This window comes from Eublepharis macularius, chromosome 14 (assembly GCF_028583425.1).
Source record: "Eublepharis macularius isolate TG4126 chromosome 14, MPM_Emac_v1.0, whole genome shotgun sequence".
In the NCBI taxonomy this organism is placed as follows: Eukaryota; Metazoa; Chordata; class Lepidosauria; order Squamata; family Eublepharidae; genus Eublepharis; species Eublepharis macularius.
This window is the reverse complement of record NC_072803.1, coordinates 30861830-30884213: the sequence shown is the minus strand read 5'-3', so window position 1 is coordinate 30884213 and position 22384 is coordinate 30861830. Positions and strand designations below refer to the sequence as shown.

At 45.1% G+C, this 22384-nt stretch overlaps 1 protein-coding gene across 6 annotated transcripts in view; it reads right to left on the bottom strand.

Annotated features, from left to right (window-relative positions):
- The window catches only part of PEBP4 (phosphatidylethanolamine binding protein 4), a 333303-nt gene that overhangs the window by 308211 nt on the left and 2708 nt on the right, over positions 1–22384 (bottom strand). Inside the window, exons 2-4 of one of the 6 annotated variants that reach the window (XM_054998347.1) lie at positions 16633–16796; positions 14952–15074; positions 9403–9535 (exon numbers count right to left, since the gene is read on the bottom strand). In XM_054998347.1, coding sequence (XP_054854322.1) covers positions 9403–9535; positions 14952–15074; positions 16633–16691 — 315 coding nt within the window. In that variant the 5' untranslated portion in view covers positions 16692–16796. Of the gene's footprint in view, positions 1–9402; positions 9536–14951; positions 15080–15204; positions 15278–16632; positions 16797–22384 lie in introns of those variants that run through there. The other 5 variants (XM_054998352.1, XM_054998348.1, XM_054998349.1 and 2 more) reach the window with 5 other exon arrangements.

Below are 22384 nucleotides of genomic sequence, written 5' to 3'. Positions count from 1 at the left end.
AAAGGTCCTCCTTACATTACCTATAACTTTGCCCAAGTACGTCAGGGCCGTCGTCACACGGGCGTTTATTCCGTCAAATTTCCATTATGTGGCACTATTGTTCCTATCGGCGCCATGACGCAATCTTTTGTCAAATACCGTCTCCTCCCGCTTTGAGTTGTTCACACCGTAGCGCTCTGTGCCGTCATTTTGAACGGGCACAGAAAAAACTCCTCCCCCCTTTTAAAAAATTTTTTTTCCGCTTTATTGCGTTATAACGACATTACATCGTTATAACCAAACATTAGCCCAACCCCAAAAGAGCAGGATAGGTTGGCCAAGTTTTCCCGCCCTGGAAGCAGCTTGAACATTGGCTAAGATTGTTTTTCTTCCTAATTTGAACATCCATAAATATACTCTTGTTCTGAGAAAAACCCCTGTCTGACGTGATCCCCATCGCCGAAGACTCAATCATGGCTCCACCGAGTGAACTTGTAGTTCTGGTGGCCCAACTGGTTGTTTTGATGGTTCAGAGCACGTTCACTCTGTGCCATGCACACCTGCGATCCCTCCGTCGGAGGCGAAGGGCAGCGGAAAGACTTTTTCGGTCTATGCTGCTCGAGCAGCATAGAAAGAACACTCTTTCATTGCTTTGTATTTTTATAATACTATGACGTTATAGCGATATAAGGACTTTTTTTTTAAAAAAAAAGGAGCTCGCTGCAGGAGAGCGCGAAAGGGCGTCTGGGATAACGGGTCAAGATAAGAAAGAGAAAATTCCGTCATTATGGGATAGAAATCGATGCCGGATGGTCACATGGAAGCAGATTATAGCACGAAAATTGAGACCAGAGGAGAAATCTCAGACTCGCAACAGTGCCAGAGTAAGGTGGGAATTTTGCGGTAGATTGCGAAATTTTCGCGCTAATTTTAAGCCCGTGTGACGACGGCCATAGGCGAGATTCTGCTGGGTTAAGATTGTTTCTCCTCTGTTCGCAGGTACTTAGCCAGAGGTATTTTTGGCAGGGAGAGAAATAAGGAAGACTCTGCTAGCAGGACCAAGGCTGTTTCTCCTCTGTTTGCAAGGGCAGGGCTGGAGTCGTGAGCCAAAGGGCTCGTCACCCTTGTCCTACACAAACAAGTCCAATGGAGCAGGACCTACCCAGCATTTGTTTGTTTTCTTCATTTGCTTGATGCACTTAAGCTGTATTCTTTACATTGGTTACTTCATATTTTGTAGATTTCTGTATGCCTCTGAGTTCCTTTTAGGAAAAGAAGTACAGAAATGCCCTAAATAGAATCTCCTGGGAGTGGGTGGGAGACATTTCAGGTTGGGATTCATACAAAGCTGATGCACATTTGCTAGCTATTTAACCAAGAAAGAACCTGGAAGTCACAACCACAGAATCGGGGCATCATGTGTTGCCTATAATTTAGCACGGAGGCAAAGGCAGCATTCAGATTATCAGTCACCCTCACAGCAAACTTCTGTTTGCTTGTGATGGGCCCTGTCAGCTCACTCTGTCACACGTGGATGAGGACTGAAATCTTCCTGGTTTGGGAACCTGTGACTTCAAACTAACTGTGACACCCAATACAGGCACCTGGACATGTTGGCGTTTGTTTCTTCCCCCACCCCCAAAAAACAGCATTCTAAGCTGTGGTCTAAACTCAGTTTGTACACAGGAAGCCAAAGTCTGCCAAGACACCTGTTTTCATTCAGACTTCACAGCTAACTGAAATTCTATTCAAAGCTTGCCAGGCTAGAAAGTTTTTGATTATGCTTCACGTGCAGGGGGAGAAGGGGGGCATTTTAGAAAAGGACAGCAAAAAGCCATGCTTAAGGCCAACATAGGTTTGCTGTGACATCTGAATGCTGTGCCTCAGTTTCCATGCTAGATGACAAGCAACTTTATGTTTCAGTGGGCAAATGTAAAAAAGAATGTGTCATTTGTTGATCTCTGGAAGACAGGTAACACCAAACTCCAATCTCCTACCTAAACTCATGTCAGCTCTCCCAAGTCTCATCCACGCACATTCTTCTTAGCCATTTCCTCATATTTAGAACGGCTGTTCCCTCTAAGCTCACCTCTTTCTCACAAAGGCGACAAATTGCATTGCCTAGAACATGATCCTGCAGCCACCAGCCTTGGACATTAATGGCTGCTTTTACGTGAAAGGTTTTTTTTCTCTGCTTCAGTTTTCAAACTGCAACACTTCGTTTTGAGCATTTGGAGTGCTCTGATCTCCCCAAACGTGCTCTGCTCCAGCTCTTAAAATAGTCAGTTTAATTAAGAAATACTCTACCTCCTCCAGCCACTCCTGCTTAGCAGACTTTATTTTTCCAATACTTTGCAAACACAAGTCTATTAAAATAAATTTTACTTTAAAAAGTGGGATAGAAATTAATTCATAAGTTAGCAAACAACTAGAACACCAAAATATATGTATGCAAGCAAGAGAAAAATTTCTAGCAGAACAAGCCTCAATAGTCACTGGGTTCCCCCTGAAGAAGGTCATCTGAGGGCCAAGCTACACATGACGAAAGACACTTGCCTGGCAAGTGGACTGAGTGGAGAGCAAGTGAACAGGGAGAAATACACTTGCCGTTCAAGTGTCATTTGTCACTTGTAGCTTGGCCCTGAGCTGCCCACGTTACTTTCACTGGAAAGCTCCTGTCATCAGGCAGGCGTACCATATAGCCCAACAACTAGAAGCCACAAGAAGGATGGAGATGAAGGTGGGTGTCTAACACCTGAGATGCTCCAACAACCACCTCTAGCAGCTGGCAGTTTCTGTTTTATCCGCTAGGCCCCAAAAGATGTTGCAATATTTGGTGAAGCTTCTTCCATTGCATAAGGCTGGGGTGGGGGAAGGAATGGTTCATCTCATCAATTAGCTTTAATTAAAATACACAGAAGAACTAGGCTAGCTAGGTAGACTACGGCAACCCAAAACATAAGAAGGAGGGGGGTTAGAGTATAGTTTCAGGTGAGTAGCCATGTTGGTCTGCAATAGAAGAGCAAGATTTGGGTCAGTATCACCTTAAAGACCAACAAGAACTTCACGGTCTGAGCTTTCGAGGGTAAGATCTTCCTTCGTCAGAGGAGTAAGCAATAAATGTGAACCCCTCCCCCAGCTGTGCACATTTAAACCCATATAATTCTATTACATATGGTAACGGATTTGAATTAAAAACCATGTTGGCAGTCAATCGGGACAGAAAATAGGATATAAGTAGATAAACCAAATAAAAATACGTATTACCTATAATTGTATGCCTTGGTTTTCCAAGGCTTATGTTAAAGTTGGCATACCGAGCATCCATTTCCCCCAAATTAATTCAAAGTGAAAAACCAGATGCAAAACAAATGCCTGCAAAAATTTAAACCATTTCTACTGTGGCAGAGAAGTCAGGTATCATTTCTCAAGTCTTGTGTGCCATTCCATGTATTCACAGATCCTACTTTTCTCCCATCATGCGTCTCAAGGTGGTTTAAAAAGGGATCACCATACCTGCTCAGCTGCAGCAAGGCTGCTGTATCAGATGCCCTCCAACCACATCCTGGAGCCCAATGGTATTGCTTGCAACTGTGATATTTCCATCGAGCCCACTTTCATTCAAAGGGGCCTGAGACCCAGAGTCTGCAACCAAGCTTTCAAATTCAGATTTAACAGCTCTGCACAGCAACATCTAGGCACAGAAGAGCCCTCTGCTGCAGACTTTTCACATGCCCCGCAGTTACATCTGCTGTATCACAACTAGGGTTTCCAACTTTGTCTTGGGAAATTCCTGAAGATTCAGGAGCAATGCCTCTGGAGGGCAGAGTTTGGAGAGAGGAGGGAGTTGTGATCCCATACAGTCTGCCCTTTGAAGCTGCAATTTACTCCAGGGAAACCAATCACGGTAGTCTGGACATCTGTTCATAGTTCAGGGAGAACTCCAGGCTCCACCTAGAGACTGGTAGCCCTTATCATAATCCATATAAAAATATTGTCTGGATGAAGGATTCAGCATCCGGGGATGCGCCAAGCAGGAAGTTTCTGCCGTGCCAGATGAACTGTCCCAACCAAACCAAGGAAGATGGATGGATGCATATGTACTTGAAACTCAGGTGGTAGTGGCATCACCATCTGAGTTTCAAGCACCTAGGACACCTTTCTCTAACTCTTATAGCAACCAGAACACTCTTTATAATCCCGTTCTATAAAAAGCAAAATATGCCCAATATTAACAGGGAAACAACCTAGGTGATGTAAGCAAAGTGTGGGTGTAGCTGGAAGAGTTTTCATAAAAGGCATATCAGAAATTTACATGACTTTTCCAAAGAGGAAGAAAAACGTATAAAAAGAGCAAGTAAACAAGTCTAGTGCCAGCTGAAAGCTTACAGCTTATCCCTTTGTTATCCCTTTGTTCTCAAATTTTGGCCTAAGCCACGTGGCTTCTCCAAATTGGAGAAGGAACAGGAAGTCATCCATGTTGGCTGCCTTCCTTGAGAACTCCAAGCACATGTACCATAACCCCAATCAGCTTTTTTCCAAGGAATGAGAAGATCCAAGAAGATGATATAAGAAGATGATATGAGAAGAGCCAATGAGAAGATATGTATTCAAGGGGATTGAAATCTTGCAATTTGGACTGGCTAGTAGGAGAGTCTTTTAGTGAACAAGAGAAAGAATTAAGGCAGTCAGTCAGAGGAAGCCAGGGCAGGGAATGACCGAACCATTAGCTTGATGCATAGAAGTGGTAAAGCAGTGGCCCCTACCTAGGAGAGGGAAAAGGAAAATCTCCACAATTAACAAAAACACATAGGCTAGGGAAGTCGTCTAGACAGAGAGAGTGGGATGGAAAAGGAAATTCCACATGTCACATTTTTCCTTGATAAAGAGGATGGGGGTGTGTATGAAAAGTTTCTAGCCTCCTAACACAATGGAATTGGATCCGCTTGGCCCACTTAAGATGGCAGCTGAAGAAAACGATGTAAAATGAAACCAGCTCAAGATGGATTTGTCTGTAGCAGTAGAAAAGAGCAAGAGCCCAGTAGCACCGATAAGACTATAACAAAATTTGTGGTCGGGTATGAGCTTTCGTGAGTCATAGCTTTCTTCTTCAAATACCACTTCAGATGTGTGAAGAATTGAGCTATGTCTCACGAAAGCTCATACCCTACCAAAAATTTTGTTATAGTCTTATAGGTGCTACTAGACTCTTGCTCTTTTCTACATCTACACCTTAAGTTCACTATATTTCCAAGGGGCTGAATAGAGGGAAAACGGTTGGAGTCTATGTATCACAGCTGCAGTTAGGTAGATGCCATACTTGGTGGCCCCCTTGATATATATTAGCCTGCTAAGCAAAAGGGAGTAAAGATTGGCAACAGAAATTCAGAAATTGCCAGCTTTAAATCTTGGATCCGTGATGATCTAGGTCCCTGGTTTTGCATTTGTGAACAAACACTCAAATAGAAGAAAGAGAAAAGGGGGGAAGGAGAGGGAAATATGACAAAAAAAATCAGGATTTCCATTGATGTGATAGCAGTAATACATTTTGTCAGGTTCTGCCAAGGGCGCCGCCCAGTGAGACGCTGGCCTGCCTGACTTCCACCTTAAAGGACCTTCAGGGAATATGTGGGATCCGGCTCTGTGGAGGGGGGTATACCTCACCCTCACACCCTCTCAGTCCACTCGCAGGTCCCCTCAACCTGACCTTGTCCCGGCTACATTCCATGACAGCTGCCCCCATCCAGCTGTCGGTGGTCCTGGTCCCTCATGCTCTCTCTCTTTCCTACACCCCACCATGCTCCTACACAACAACCCACCACGCCCTGTGGGTGGACTTCCCATATATCCCTTCCCCCATTCCTGGCTCTACCTCCCAGCCATGGCCCCAGTACCCTAGCCACAGTCTTGGCTGTTGTAGGCAGTCACACTTGTGGATGCTTTGCTGGCTGCCTTGGCTGTCTCTGCTAAGGGCCTCAGGCAGCTCCACCTGTGGCTGCTTTGCTTTCAGCCCCACCTGGTTCTGGCTGATTCCTTCTAGCCTGCCTGCAGGCTGGGGCACGGCCCTGTGCTGCCCTTCCTCTACTGCAGGTAAGGCTGCTGACTGTCTTGCTGCTGGCTGGCTCTCCCTGCTTCCTGGGCTTTCTCCCTCTCATCTGATCCCCGCCCCCAGTTGTCCTCACTCTCCCTGCCTGGGATCCCAGTGGAGGGTGGGGCTAGCTGGCTTCCACCTGCCCCTTCTAGCCCTCTGAGGCTTGGGTGCTTCTTTACCTCCCTCTGTTGCAGGCAAATTTGGGACCTGGTCTGTCGGGGCAACAGAGTAGCTGCCTCCTGGCTGTGCCCCGCCTGTTCCTCTTGGCAAGTCCGGGGGCTGAGCCTCAGACCCCGGACACATTTGCAACTTGCTCACCTTAATCAATCATTTTCTTTTAAACACAACACTTTCTCTTCCTGGCCAAATCAGCAAGATGCTTCTACCATGCATTACTACTGATGTGCTTCACCACAAATGATCATGTTTTTGGACTGAGAAGGTATACAGACATATAAAGCTATCAGGGCACTGGTCAGCTAACTCAGTATTCTCGGTTCTGACTGGCAATGGCTCTCCAAGGTCTCCATCTGACAAAGGGCTTTCTAGGCATCTGAGATCTCTCTAACGGGGAATGCTTGGAACTGAAGCTGGCACCTCCTGCATGCAAAGCTCTGCCACTGAGCAACGGCCTCACCCAAAGGTGAGTTTTGTCCTAAGTCTTTCTCTACCAAGATTAAAAGCAGCTGTGGAGGGAGACAGAATTAATTTGGATCAGGAAAATGGGGCGAGGAGGAGGAGAAGTTAAACACTGTCTTTCCAAGCCTCAGTCCATACCATTATCACTGCTACAGCTGCCTTTTGAGGTTAAATTACTTGTCTGAGAATGGATCATGGATCCCTGGCATCACCCCAAGTTTGGCCCCAACTTCCCCTTTTCCAAGCAGATTTTATTTTGATCAACAGCCGCTGCTGGTGTTTGCCTGCAAAAGGGGCTCGCCTGACTTACTAGGAGGCCAAGTAGCAACTACTGAGTGGCGAGGTGAGGAGGAGGGTAGTCTTTTTCAGAGGCACAGGGCAGGGAGGCCCCCACACTCCCCTGGGTGCCCTACCAGGGCACTGGAGGGGAGGCAAAGCCTTGCTGCTGCTGTGCAGCTCTTCCTGGGTCTCATCCTCATTCCACATGGTGTTAGTGAATTGACAGTTCTGATGTTACAAACAAGCGGTGGTGAGGGAGGTCAACCAGCTGTTGTTGCACTATGTGAGGGTTATGTGCCTCATGTACAAGTTTGTCTTGGGGTGTGTGGTCCGCAATGTGAACCAGCTCACTTCCCAGAGAAGCTGCAGGTACTTGGGAACAGCTCATTTTCCAGGGAGTACTGAATTCAGTGGCCCAGCACCAGAGGCCTTGATGTTGCAGAGCCTGGCCTTCCTGCATGAGTGCAGCAGCACCCAAAAGACTATGTTCGTACACTTGGCAGCCATATCCCTCTTCAGCAAGGCCTTGGGATTCTCCGATCCAGCCAGCATCTTCTCTGCTGGGAGGGCAGTTGTGGGCTGGTCATGCATGTCCCTGGGTCACCCAGATGCACACTGCCCATCCTACAGGGGCTTCTGTGCCAGCTCCCCAAGCTGTGCCAGTCCCAGTATGAGGCGGCCCTGTTCAAGGCTGCCTCTGCCTTGGCGGCATGTTCAGGGTGAGGGAGCTGGCTGTATCGTCAGCCATGGACCAGTTGGGCAGGATGCTGGAGCGGAATGATTTCACCATTCAGGGAGCTGTGTTCAGCGTGAGAGTCCGTAGGGCCAAGATGGATCAGACCTGCAAGGCTTCCCCTTTCAGTAGGCAACTGTTTCTCTCCTACGCCCATGATAATTTTTGGTAGCTTGGCCTGGGTTGAGGTTCCTGGATGGACCACCGGCTTGTGTTGCCACAAGCTGCCCAAAACAGTCCATGAGACCAAGCAACTACTACTTTAATGGTGCAATCCCAAGCTAAGTCACCCCCTTCTAAGCCCACTGCCATCAACAGATTTAGCAAGGTTTAAGTCTGTTCAAGACAGCACTCTAAGATTGCAAGGGCTGGAAACACTACAGCAGCTCCTCAGTGGCATGGCATCATCTCTGCAGGGTGAAAGGAAGACACACTACCACGTTGCTGGTGTCCCATTTGGGAAGAAGTTTAAGGATAATAAATTACCACAACAGCAGAAGTCTAAGCCCTACACTCTTCAGGGCAACTAACCCAACTTTGCCCATTGGATGCAATGCATTTGGGTGCCCTTTGCACTGAGATCCCAGAGCAATAAACACATTACTGGGATATATACCTTTAAATGCAATACACTACCACATCACTAGATGCTGCTGCACACCACACAGCTCTGCAGGCACAGAAATTAAGAGGAGAGAGACGGGAGCATTAGAACGTGATTTTTTTAGGGTGGTAATATTTCCATCTCCAAGCAACCGTACAGCATGTCTAACCACGTTCTATTTTCCTTCTACCCTAAAGGTTAAGCTGAAAGTGCATCACTGGCTCAAGATCACCCAAGCTTCCATAGCAGAGTGGGGATTCAAACTTGGGTTTCCCAGATCTTAGTCCAACCATTACATCACAGTGACTCAATGTGTTGAAATGGGCAGCTGATGCTTTTCATGGCATGAAGGTAAATAAGGTCATTTACCTCCATGCCATGAAAAGCATCAGCTGCCCATTTCAACAGATTAAGGCTCTGTTAAAGGGACAGGACATTTTCCTCCAGGTAACCCTGGTGGCCACCCTAGTGGGTTAGACTGAGCAACAGCCACTGCCACAAGGTTTTTCACACCAGACAACCCTATGCCATGTTAGACTGCAGTAACTCTGCAAAGAATTCTACTGCTATGAAAGAGCTGTGTAGGAGTTGGACTCAAGCCTCCCTGGTCCCGCCATTCTATTCACTAAATCAATTGTTTTTTAAATTCTTGCATTGTTTGTTGTATGCATTATGCTGTTTTATTGCTTTGTTTTCTAATCTTGTGATCCAGTTTTTTGTTAAGTATTGCTTTTTTATTGCACTATTTATTATATTAAGCTGCTTTTACTGCACTGTCTTCTAATTCTCAGCAAGAAAGGTGGACTATAAGTGAAGCAAATAAAAAAACAAAATTCAACTTGGTTCAAATGTCCACTGTGTTAAAAAAAAAACAGTAACTCCTGAACAGTTATGAGAGTCCTAGAGTTCCAGTATATTAAGTTTTAAAGATTACACTTCTGTTGATACTAGACACCGTTAACAACAAAAAATGTGTAAGACAACGTATGATTCATCATGTTCATGACAGATCCACATTCAAAACACCTCCACCACCATCAGAAACTTCTGCACATGAAGATGTAATTTATGACTTACTCTGTCTGCCTTCTGATATCTGACATTTGGGCTGTTCCATTCCTTGCTGATCCGCTTACGGTACTGGTTGCATCTAGGAATGTACATACAGCCAACATCTCCCAGTTCTGGATACAAAACTTCTAAGTCTCCTCTGTAAGGAACAGGACACAAGGGTGAGAACCGCACAGAAAACAAGAGAAAAACCTGGGAATAAACTGAGGATTGTAGGAAATCCATCAAGACCATTTTATGAATGCATCATTTGTCCCAAAGGGTTGTTTATGTCAGTGAAATTAAAACAAAATAAGGATAACATTTATCTGCACCCCTGTTTTCAATTCCCCCTCCTAACCTCCTGTGCAACTGGGAAAACTCTGGCCCAGTTGCACAGTGCATGGTGGGGAACCGCAAAGACTTGGGGTGGGGGCATTTCACTTACCCCTGCATCCACCTTTGCATACTATTTCTTCTTTCCCTCATCCTGAAAGTCCTCTATGATGGAAACCACCACCATTCCCACCAAAATATAAGTTTGCCTGCTTTGGCTGAGCAGACTCAAGTAGCGCATCTCCGTTAGTGATTTTAAAGTTGTAAGTTCCTTTTGTCCCACCCTGATGAGCAGTTGTATTTTAGGCTTTTCAGCCCAGCCAAGAGACTTGATAGGAAAGAAAGCTGGAGTCCTCTTCTTCTTTATATGAAATGGCACTAGAGGCTGAATAACTCTCAAAAGAAACAACAACTTTGTTGAACAGACAGGGATGGAATATGGGCAGTCAAGGGATGAAATTGCTGAGGTAAAATGTATTGGTAGTATAGAATACTTTAAAAGTAACAGACAAAATAAGTTCCTTTAAGCTTAGTTTCTTATTCTTAGATCTTGATAGGGAAAGGTGTTTTGTTTACTTCTTTGGTTACAGGAAAAATGTTTCTTCACAGGGTTCCCCTTTTAAACTTAGGTTTCCAATGTTAGTTCAATACAGTTTTCCTTTTACAACAGAACCAGCGACCTCCTTAGAGCCACCACCCCGCCTTTCTAGACACTGGGCAGGAATTATTCTTCTTCATAAGACATAACCCTGTTCACTTGGCTGGATGGGAGTCTCTACTTACTACCCACTCACTTGGCCAAAAACACATTCCCAGTTCTATCTTGGCTGTGTAAATGGGTTTCAATTTGTGCTGGCTTTTATCCTTGCACTTAGGAAGTGAAAGTCCTCCTTAAGATAATGTTGTCACAGGGCAAATGTTCTCTTTTTCCTCACTTCAGAGGGGTACCAGGCTGACCCTCCTTGTCAGATTCCACACTTTCAACTGAACTCAAAATCCTAACTGAACTGAAAAATCCTGTCAGCACCATCATTCTGACTTGCCAATCAGAGAGGGGAGCAGCCTGTCAATTAATCTCTCCTTCCAGGCAGTTATTAACTCCTTCCCTTTCACTCTCTGAGTGCTGCACTGTGTAAACCTTTCATTAAAGTGTTCCATCACACCCCCATATCCTCACTTTTCCCTGTTTCCTGCTCTCCATCCCCACACACCAACCTTCATATCTTTTATCTGCTGTAGCATAGTTGCTAAGTAGTTGGGCTGCAAATCAGCACTCTGCTGGTTCAAATTCCACTACTGCCATGAACTCTGCAGTTGGCCTCGGATAAGCCACTCCTCTCAGCCCCAACTCCCCAGCTGTATTGTAGCAATAATGATAACACTGACTTTGTTCACTGTTCTGAATGGGGCACTACTCTGTCTAGAAGAGGGATATATAAGCACAGTTATTAGTTATTATCTGCCCCTCATCTTCAGCTATATTTATTATTTACTTCCTTATACTCCACCTTTCTCCATAATGGGGACCCGGCAGCTTATATCACTTTCCTCTCCTCCATTGTATCCTCACAACAACCCTATGAGGTAAATTAGGCTAAGACTGTGTGACAGGCCAAAGGCCATTCAGTGAGCACCATGGCAGAATGGGGATTCAAATCTGAGTCTCCTAAATCCTAATCTGAAACTCTAACCGCTACACCACACTAGTGTTAAAGAAGTGGCTGCCACTGAATGGTAGCAAACAGCCAGGCCTGGGTGAGTCATGGAAGTTTCATGGTAGCAAATTGCCCAGTGGTTGGTGTCAGGCCTGGCCCTGATGAGCCCTCCTCTCAGATAAACCGCTTACTTTTTATAGGCCCAAGTTAAACAGGAAACATAATGGCATAAAGCCGAGGGGTCATTGAAGATTACATGACACTTGTAAATAAGGTTGTTTAGGCTGGCAAAAAATAGTAGGTGTTGTTAAGGTGGCTAAAATTGTTATATTCTGCAGAGGAACTGATTTTTTTACTGTAATGCAAGAGTGATGGAGAATTCAGTGCTCATTATAAAGCCCTGACTTTTAAGGCAAATCCCATCACATGCCAAGCCTGGATTAGACTTCCTAGTGCTCACAACAGGCTACCAGGAATAGTGCCTTGAGATTAACCTAACAAAGTCTGTGTAAAGGAAATCCATAATAATTATGCAATGCATATATGAAGAAAAATAGCAAAAAAGAAAAGATTAGTATGGATTTACTTTGCTTGTTGCACTTTTACTGTGTTGAAAACAAATGTATTACTTTCTGCTCTGGGGAGAAAAACGATATTGCAAGTGTCTAGGATGAAGGTTTTCTGATGGACACACATACAAATAAATTCACAAGAGCCATTAAAAAGTTTTTTTAAAAAGTAGGTGCCTCACCAATACAACAGGGACGTGCTTAATGGTCCCAGTGGGACTTGCTCCCAAGTAATCAAGTTCAACATTGCCCATAGAGAGAGGTCTATTTTATATCATGAATATTTTGTCAAATCTCTTTTTAAAGCAACCTAGGGTAACAGTAATCACTAGATCTTCTGGCAGCAGACTGCATAAGTTAATTAAGCACTGTGTGAAGCGTACGTCCTTCTGTCTGTTCTGAATATACTGCCCATCAACTTCATTGGCTGCCATCAAATTCTAGTAATGTGGAAAAGGAAAGGAAAGCATTCTCTGTCTGCTTTCACCAAACTAGGCATAATTCATAAAATCATTTTGGACATCATGAGGAGATCAATGAACTCCAACTCAATGAGTGAGTCTTACCATGTATATAAGGAGCAGGGAATTTTTTTTAATCGCACCCTTCTTCCAAGAAACGCTGGGTGTCATGGGTTCTGAGTCCTCAGAGGATGAAGACCTCAGGGAGGACGACAGGAGTGGGGATATTCCAAGCCCCTCCAGAGTCAGCCGCTTGGAAGACCAGCAGGGAGCGGAACAGCAGGAGCCCTTGCCGGAGCAGGCTGGGGAATCCAGGGCAGACTCAGGGACAGAGGCTGTTCCCCTACCTGCACCAGCTCCTGAGACCAGGGCAGCATCCCCACCCAGCTCCCCTGAGCCTGATAGGCAGCGCAGAGTGAGGCAGCGTCTTGCTGCACAGGAAAGGAGGCGAAGTGCAAGGCTTCAGGCACTCAAACAGCGGCGTAGTGACCTTGAGTCTTAGCAGGATGCAGCACTGCCCTGGAGTTGATTGCTCTTAAGATGGGACGCCCTTCCCCTCATTGCAGACGTACCTGTGCACAGACCTGCCCGGTTCTACTGCGACCCAGCTCTGCTCTGACTCCTCTCTTGGCTCTGACCTTTGAATTCGGCTCCCTGGACTACGCTCCCTGCTTGCTCCCTGGTCAGCTTGGTTGTACTCTGGACTCTTAGAGAAGCTTGAGGCAGACTCCCCACCTGCATTCCAGCACACTGGGTGGTATGACATGGCTTGGCCCCAATCCATTTTATCCATACAACCACCTTGTGAGGTATTGTTAAGCTAAGAAAGAGCAATAGGCACATAGATGAGCAGGAATTCGAACGTGCATTTCCTCAGTTCTAGCCCATCATTCTTACCATTATACCGCACTGGCTGTCCAGAATATCTGAACAAGCCAATGGTGCAAGCTGATGTTTATCATTCCAGAGCAGACCCTTATTTTCAAATTTTTTTTCCAGCATGGTAAATCCAGCTCTCAATATTTGAGGGCATGTTGAAGAACAACATGTAACTGACTTGACCAAAAAAAAAATGTCATAGGGACTTTACCACATCAAAAAACAGCTGGTGAATTAAGCCTATACAAATGTGTTTCTTTTTAATATGTAATCAAAGTGAAAGGTTTTAAGGGCAATTGGAACCATGACCTACAGCCCTGGGCAGTGTTAAAACTCTTCCGTTACTTTGAGTCTGATCCAGTCAGTCTTGTCCATACACCCTCCAGCAAGCAAAGCACTTCTTTCCCCTCTGCAGAGCAGCAGGCATCAGACGAGGTGGGGAGGATCCAGGAGGGCCACGGAAACTATATTTCATGGTTGAATGTATCAAATGATAGTGAGTACCACAAAAATTACATCCATAAACGAAATTCAAAAATGAAAGGGCACTTACTTCTACATTTTTTTCTTTACACAATTGTCAGGCTCCTAATGACTGATCAGTATGAGGACTGAGATCAAAATGATGAAAAAGTCTTGTAGTATCTGTAAAACTAACAATTTTGGTCTTTAAGAAGCCACAAGACTCTTTAACATGTTTTGGCTTAAGCAGACTAACACCATTATCCCTCTGGAGTATCAAGGTTAAGGTTTTTTAAAATTAAAATAAATAAGTCTAACTATACCAGAAATAAGAGGAACAATCCAGTACTGTCTAGTGGTTAGTGTCAGATTAATACCGGGGAGACCCAGATTCAAATCCCCACACAGACATGAAATTCTCTGAGTCGCCTTGGACCCGTCACTCTCTCACCTTAAGCTACCTCACAAGGTTGTTGCAAGGGTAAAATTAAACAAATATGAAGAATCACATCATTAGTCTGCAGTCCAGGGAAGAACAGAATAAAAATATTTCAGGTAGACCTGATCAAAGTTGTCCAGTTATTTTAATGTGAAAGTTAACCACATGCTAAACAGTCTTCTACCCTAGAATACTGCTGAACACAACAGTACTATATAATGGTTAAAGCTTTGTATTTAAAACAGAGACCTGGGTTCAGATTCTAATTCAGTTATTAAGCTTTTTGAATGCCCATGAGCAAGTCACTATATTTCAGATGTAACCGACCTAGTTCCGAAGATTTTTTTTTTTTTAAGTGGGGGGATTTGGAAATACATACGCTATCTCAAACTCTTTTGATGGATCAAGTGACAAACTTTTTAAATAAGTAAGTGCAACCATAGGACTAACAGTGACGGTCTAGCATCTGCTGCAGGTGAAATATACATTACTGCAATGTTCAAGAGAGCTGTGTTCCTCCAAAGGATGACATAAAAATCCAATTAATTACATTCTGCCGTCATATCCAAAAAAACTTGTGGACATCACTATGCCATTCTCAGTTCTAAATAAGTCACCCACCTATTGATTAAAATATTTGTCTTTCCATACCACTGGATGACATGTGTCATGATGTACTGGAAGTGCTGATATTACATACAAGGATCCTTTGGGGCTGTCCTTTGGTAGCAAGTTTTCAAGCCCCAAGCCACCTGAAAGCGCCACACTAGCTTACCTGCAAAACTTGGCATCCTCACCATCCAGCTTCTCAAAGATGCATTCCTCTGAGGCGACAGCCTTCTGCACAACAATGACACTCAAGCCAATCAAGAAGAGACAAGTGACCAGAAGTTTCATCCTAACCTGGCCAAAAAAAGGAGCATGAAATTAGGCCACAAACTTGGATCTTCCTGTGATTTTTCATGTTACAGCAAGTAAGGCAATTTCATCCCAGTTCTACTGTGAAGAGCCAAGCCCTCCTTCCGTACCATTTTGCCTCCGCTGCCGTTGCACCACCTGAATGAGAACAGCCATTTTGCATCCCCTGCCCTTGCTCACACTGCTGTTATGTAAAACTCCGTAATTATTAAATTAATAAATCAAATTAAATGAATGATTGCTTTCTCCAATCATTTAATCCTTCTCTTGGGGGTGCATGAACTGCATATCCTCAGAATGCACAATTTAAACAAAACAAAAACTAAAATAAAGACTCCTGGTGGGTTCTGTCAACTGTCAGCTCTTAATAGGATGTGTTGCTAAATAGAGCAAGGATGTCCCAACAGCAGCTGCTTGCTTTGCAGAGACAGAGAGGAGATGCAAAAAATATGCATTTCACCATGTGTTTAGCTGCCAGCTAGCAAATGAACTCAGTACCTCCCAGTCCTCCAAAGATGACAAACACATTCCCCTGCCTGCAAGTCAGCAAAACTGACTAATCAAGTCAAGCCTTACTGACATAGTCATTCTGGCTTATACCGCAGCTCTTCCTTTTGGGCCATATGTCAGCCAGCTGTTTAGAAGACTCCCCATGTTCTTAATGCAGCTTTGCAGATTAGCTACACATCCACAGCAAGCATCATTTCATTTCTGCCTAGGCCCACTTTTCAAGCCCACGGAGGCATACGCTGGTGAGCTGATACAATTTCATGAACTTGTTTGCAAAGCTGTCCTAGAAAAGATAATCATCTTTATTTAAAATTCATTTAAGAGACTTTCTCTGTACAAAAGGCTTGAGGGGATCACAACGTTGCAGAATGCATCGATAATATATAAACATACAGCAGAACATTTTAAACATCTTAGCACATAAGCAGCTAAAAACATTTAAAATCAGCGTTTGAAATCATTTAAAAACAGCAACAGCTATTATTACTACAGCATTATTATTAAGAGCAGAAAAACAAATTAAAACTGAGAAAGAAGTAGAGCCAGATATATGGGAGGGAGGAGAGAAAATGTCAAATTATAACAAGACAACTGGTGACTAAAGCCTAACAGACTCAGCGCCAGGTGAATCACCATAGGGAGAAAATTCCAAACTTTATGTAATTTTTTTTAAAAAAGGAGAGCCCAAACAGGCTTGAACACCACCACAGGAGGGAGAAAGAGCTCCTCCCTTGCCCCCATGTCATTTTCCCAAAAACAGTGGGTAGCAAAAAGAGGGAAATACACGCCTTTCCCCCCTCTCCCCCGCCACTGCTGTTTCCATGTGGGAAAATGGCTTGGGGCTGGGGGGAAGGCAGAAGCCTGTTCTTCCTCCTACAGCAGTTCCAAGCACATTTGGGCTCTCTCTCTCCGTCACTTTGGGGTCAGGAAGCAATTTTCTCCAGGCCAGTTTGGTTTAGGATTGCCAATCCCCTGCTAGGGCCAGGGGATCCCCTGCTCCCACCCTCCACGCCCCCACCCCCGCTTACCTGGCCAGCAGGGGGAAAGTGAAGGATCGCGCCTCCTGGGGCACAGTCCTGGGTGGCATGGCACACTCCCACGCACTGCAGTGGACTGATATGGGCCCCAAATATGGTTGCCAGCTCCAAGTTGTGAAATTCCTGGAGATCTGGGGGGTGAAACCTGGAGAAACCTGGAGAAAGTAGGGAGGGAAAGGACCTTGGCATGGCATAATTCCATAGAATCCACCCCCCCAAAGTAGCCATTTTCTCCAGGTGAACTGATCTTTGTGGCCTGGAGACCAGTTGTAATTCTGGGAGATCTCCAGCCTCGACCTGGAGGCTGGAAACCCTGGCCCCAAACAGGCCTGATTTGACACCAAATAGGCAGAAATTGGCCCACAGTGGAGCATGGAAGTGCTCCCAGGGGAGGCATGAGGCCCTGCTTGATGACATCACTTCCTGGAAGTGACATAATCTCACAGCCTAGGAGTCTGTGTGCACAAACAAGACATAAATGGTGACTGCCAGATCTCCCACCTCCTGCCCACAGGGTGAGGGGACCTGGCAACTCTAGTTTGGCTAGGAATCCTGGAGATGTTTTGCCATCTTCTGGGCATGGAACAGGGGGCGCTAGGGATGTGGGAGGAGTAGTTGTGAATTTCCTGCATTGTGCAGGGGGTAGGACTAGATAACCCTGGAGGTCCCTTCCAATTCTATGATTCTCTCTCTTTTTAAAGCCATCCCTACAGCTGCTGTGTGGCTGCAGGGAATGCAAGTTGAACCTGGGAAACCCAGACCCCCAACTCTTTAAAAACACAAACGTGTAATTTGGCCCTTACTTTTTGCCATCTGAGAGGTAGGAAAAAATAAAAGTGGAAAGTAGAAAACAACTTTTGGAATAAACCAAAGAATGGGAGGTACTTGGGCAGGAACAGTCTTGTATAGTCACAACAGGACTAGTAATATATTTGGACACCAAGTTACTTTTATAACACTGAAACCTTTGAACTCTTCAGTACTGTATAATCATCATACACAATATAGAATGTTAACAGTGGACAAAATCAGTCACATAAAAAAAAACCATATTCTTAAAAATATGTTGTATACATTTGCAGCATACATAGGAATTATTATACATTAAAAATCTTACATTAAAATCTTAAAATCTTAAAAATCTTACATTAAAAATCTTAATATTATACATTTTGAATGAGTAAAATCTCGGTTTAAGGCAAGTTCATTCAAAGCATGTATTAATTCATGGGTCTAGGCCTACAGGGGGAAATATCTGTTGAGGGACATCAGTCTTGTTTGAGTTCATGGTATTGCAATACTCATGTGGCAAAAGACTGTGCAAGTTGTCGAGCTTGTATGCAGCTTTTTCATCAAGCTGTAAGTGAACACTAGGTCTTGCCCACTTATCCAGCAAAGATATTACACGGCTTTGCAGAAAACGGTTATTGACCGCAGCATCCTCAGAGGCTATTATGTCTCCGGTAATTTTGCCCGCTTGGCAGCGCAGCAGAAACAAGAGTTGCTGACTATGATTCTTTCTTAGCCTTTGTAATCAAGCAATACACGTTATCGCTTTGCTGTTTCATTTCTGCTTGAGCAAAGGATTTTACGAGCAGTTCTTATAGGCTGTTGTTAGGAAATCTATGAGTAGCAGAAGTGAACAAAGTGCCTGAATTAATGGAGGGAGAGAGGAAGGGATCTCTTTAAAAAAATCAACAAGCCTCCCACCCTCACTCCCCTCAATTTAGCCCATCATGCTGACCCTCAAAAGCTACACACCCTGCTCTGTTCCTACAGGGTGTCACCAGGGGTCATTTTGTAGAAAAAGAGCTGGAGGAACTCATTAGCATATGCCCCTTGACATCACCAGAAATGTATCAAGATGCCCCTTGACATCACCAGAAATATATCATTAGCATAACTGATTTGCATATGCCACACCCCCTGACATCTCCTATTCTGGCTGTTTTGGACCCAATCCTGGCCATTCGGGGCCGAAATTGGGCCTAAAATGGCAAAAAGGGGCAGAAAATGGACAAAAAGGGGCCCAAAATGGTCAGGATCGGGCCGCTGATGAGCGGGAGAGTGAGCCACCACCTGTCAGAGGCCCGATCCGGGCTGTTTTGGCCCCAATCCAGGCCGAAACGGGCCCAAAATGGCCGAGAATCAGGTGGGCGGGGCCATCTGACATGTGACCTCTTTGGGGAACTACCTGAACTGCATTCCTGCACATTCCCCCTCAAAATGAGCCCTGGGTGTCGCACAAATTGCTCATATAGAATTCATTTCATGATGAGAAAAAAGTAGGAGATTATCACCCTCTTCCCTTTTGTTCTAACTACAATTGGCTCATCCAACAAACATTCCACCAGGAAAAAGCTATCTAACTGAGATTTAAGGTGCATAGTGTGGGACTGTAATGATGCACAGTGGGTTGTTCTTGCCTCTGATCAAGTCATCTGCACCAGACTGTCTCTACATGGTAACAAGAGAACATTTAGGAGGGTGGAACCTACCCCCCGGCCAACTCATTCATTCTAGGAGCATTGTACATTGATTTCATTCCCCATTCTGGATCTTCTCACAGGCCCAGTCATTTCTTCCGGGGCAGAGGGTCCGCCCCTCCATCACCCAGCAGGACCATCAGCCCAAACAGACAGACTACAGTCCTCCTCCACAGAGCTCTTGATGGTCATTTATTTACGTACTTTATTTATCATATGTCTTTGCTGCTGAGATGCAAGGCAGATTAAAAACAATAGAAAACCATGCAGTAAAAACAAGGCAATATGTACAATAAACAATGAAATAAACTACAATCCTATTCCCTTTTATAAAAATGCCAACCTTTAAAAAGTTCTGTTTTACAAATGCCCCTTCTGCCCATGGTCTAAAACAGCCCTGACCATCAGCTAGATCAGGATTGGAACAAACTTCTTGCCTGGTTACCTTTGGAAAGTAAGAATTGTCTTTGGGGGGACCACCAGAAGGAGAAATTTCTGCATACTGAAAACTGGTTATCCGCTTGTTTTAAGGTGATCAACGTGCCACAAACGAGTCACGCAACTATGTGCAAACAGGTAGGCCGAGAAATATTTTTGCAGGCTTATTTGCAAGGCTGTTGCAGGGCCTCATCCAGCAATGCCTCCCCATTCCGATATGAGCCCCCTCCCTTCCCCCCCCCGGTCTGTATACGCAGAGTGCTTTCACCTTCCCACTCAAAAGCTGCTAGGGGTTGCTAACAACCTGGAGAAAAAAAATATCCTTTTAATGGGATGCCATTTACAGTTGTTATTTACCTCCAGGCCAAAAGCTTCAACGGCCCATTTCCACACATTAAGCCTCTGTTTGTTGTATCTTCAACACCATGACACGCCCACTTTATATACAAATAAGTTTCTATTGAGCTCTCACTCGGCCTCAACCTGCATTTGTAGTCAGCCTCTCAATCAAGCCTCAGCAGCCACAAAGTTGCTACAGGACCCTGAAGGACCAAGAATGAAGAACACGCAAAGCAGAAAGCTGTCCCCTAGAGGCTGCATGTACACATTGCAACACCCCCTCGCCCCCATAAGTTTCTACTGAACTCTCAAACAAGAATACCCTAGCAATAATTCTAAGAGGCTGCTTGTACATCTTACAGCATTGTTAAAGGGGCAAGACGTTTCCCCAATAGGGTTGCAAGGTGGGCTCCCCCTAAAAACTGGACCTGGGGAGAAGGGGACCCGTGGTATTCAGTTTTTCTGTAAGCGCGCACTCCTGCCACTGGTGCAATGATGTCTCTTCTGGAAGTGACACCATCACACCAAGCCACGCAGGTCCCAGCCCCCCCCCGAGTCTCTCAGAGGCAGGTCTGTGCCCCCAGGCACAGCCAGGGGTCAGCAGTGGCGAGCCGGCCTGGTCAGCCCAGCCATCCTGGAGACCCACCACTCAATGGGGACAGAACAGGCAAGGGTGCTGTGGCCTGTGGCCTGCAAATGGCACTGGCCTCCAGCCAAGTCCACTCCCACCTGTTCCATGAAGGGTTGCCAGGTCCAGGTTGGGAAATTCCTGGAGATTTGGGGGGGGGGTGGAGCCTGGAAAGGGTCAGGTTTGAGAAGGGGGGCTCAATGGAGTATAATGCCATACAGCCCACCTAAGCAGCCATTTTCTCCAGGGGAACTGATCTCTCACCTGGAGATCAGTTGTAATTCTAGGAGATCTCCAGCCACCACCTGGAGACTGGCAACCCTAGTTCCATGGCAGTAAGTGGGTCAGCTTTCTCACTATGCTACTCCCTCCCCTTCCTTGCCTTTTGTTCCCTTCCTCCTCAGCTCCTCCCTCCCCCAGGTGTCTGGTATTTTTAGTGCATTTCCTCCAGACAATCCAACAAAACATCAGAGTGTCCAGGTGTTCCCCAGAGTTCCCCAGGTTTTTGGCAATCCTAATTTTGCTGCTTGCAACAGGAAAGGTAAAAACTAATGACAGGCCACCTTGATTCTACCTTGTGTTATGGTACCTCTACATGCTAACAAGACATCCCAGCACTTGAGAGCAAACCACACCACACTGCAAGTGTGAAGGCAGCATGAAGCAAATACCTGTGATTCTGTCTGCCCCTAGTCTCCAAAGAGAGCTGCGATTCTCGCATTATTTATTATTTATAGAATTATAGAATAAGATTACAGAATCATAGAGTTGGAAGGGGCCTTACAGACCATCTAGTCCAACCCTCTGCCCAATGCAGGAACAGCCTAAAACATCCACAACAAGTATTTGTCCTTCAGCCGTTTGGGATAGTCTCAACAAAGAGAGCTTTTTGCTGCTTGCTGCTTGTTTCCCTCTCTCATTTAAACCTTTGCAGCTTCTGGCAGACCATTGTTTCATTAGGTTAATGGCCCAGAATGGCCAGCAGGATTCCTCAATAGCACTAACTACTAGGAGGGGATCCCTGTGGCTCTTTTAAGCATCCATGTGAGGTTGGAGGTGAGCCCTCCAAGCTAATGCAGGAGAAGTGTATGACAGAGAGAAACAGCAGGCTCAGATTCAGATTCAGGACAGAGATAAAAGATGACAAAACAGCTGGGGATTCACTGAAGCACCCTGGGGGCACAGAATCTCTTTTTCATCTCTCTCTCTGGGGATCTGATGCTGGGGCAGCTGATCTGCTGCCTTCTAGGAGTGCCTCTTTGCCTCCACCTGTGCTCTGTTTGCCTATCTGTAAATAAAGTCATTTCTGTAATATTTGAATCAGCCTTCAGTGCTCTCTCTCATCCGAAGGAAAGCTATCAGGCACTGCTCTCCCTGGAGCTTATTGCCACTCAGAGACTTGAGAAGCACACAACAACATGCCTGTTTCTCATTTTGTATGGGGAATACAAGAACACTGAGTTTTTAAGGACTATTAACGAAGAGCAAAAATGTTGGATCCTGTGCATGAAATACAAATGACAACAGAATATACCCCTTGTTTCCCATGAGTTTATTCAAGTCTGGCTTTGTCTTGAAAATCCTCTTTTAATTACATAAGAGGAGCCGTGCTATATCGGAATTCAAGATATGTACAGTTCTTCAGCCAACAATCAAAGACAGATTTGCTTTGTTTCAGCAAAGAAACAGTATCACATGCTTTAGACTAAGCGGTAATTTTCTCTATCGTTTCAATCAAGGCCTGAGGGGAAAAAAGGAGTCTGATTTTGCACAACTAATATCTAAGAATCTTACATTAATTCCCCTTATAATTTCTCCTACCCTGCTTTCGAGCTATGCTTATAGACAGACG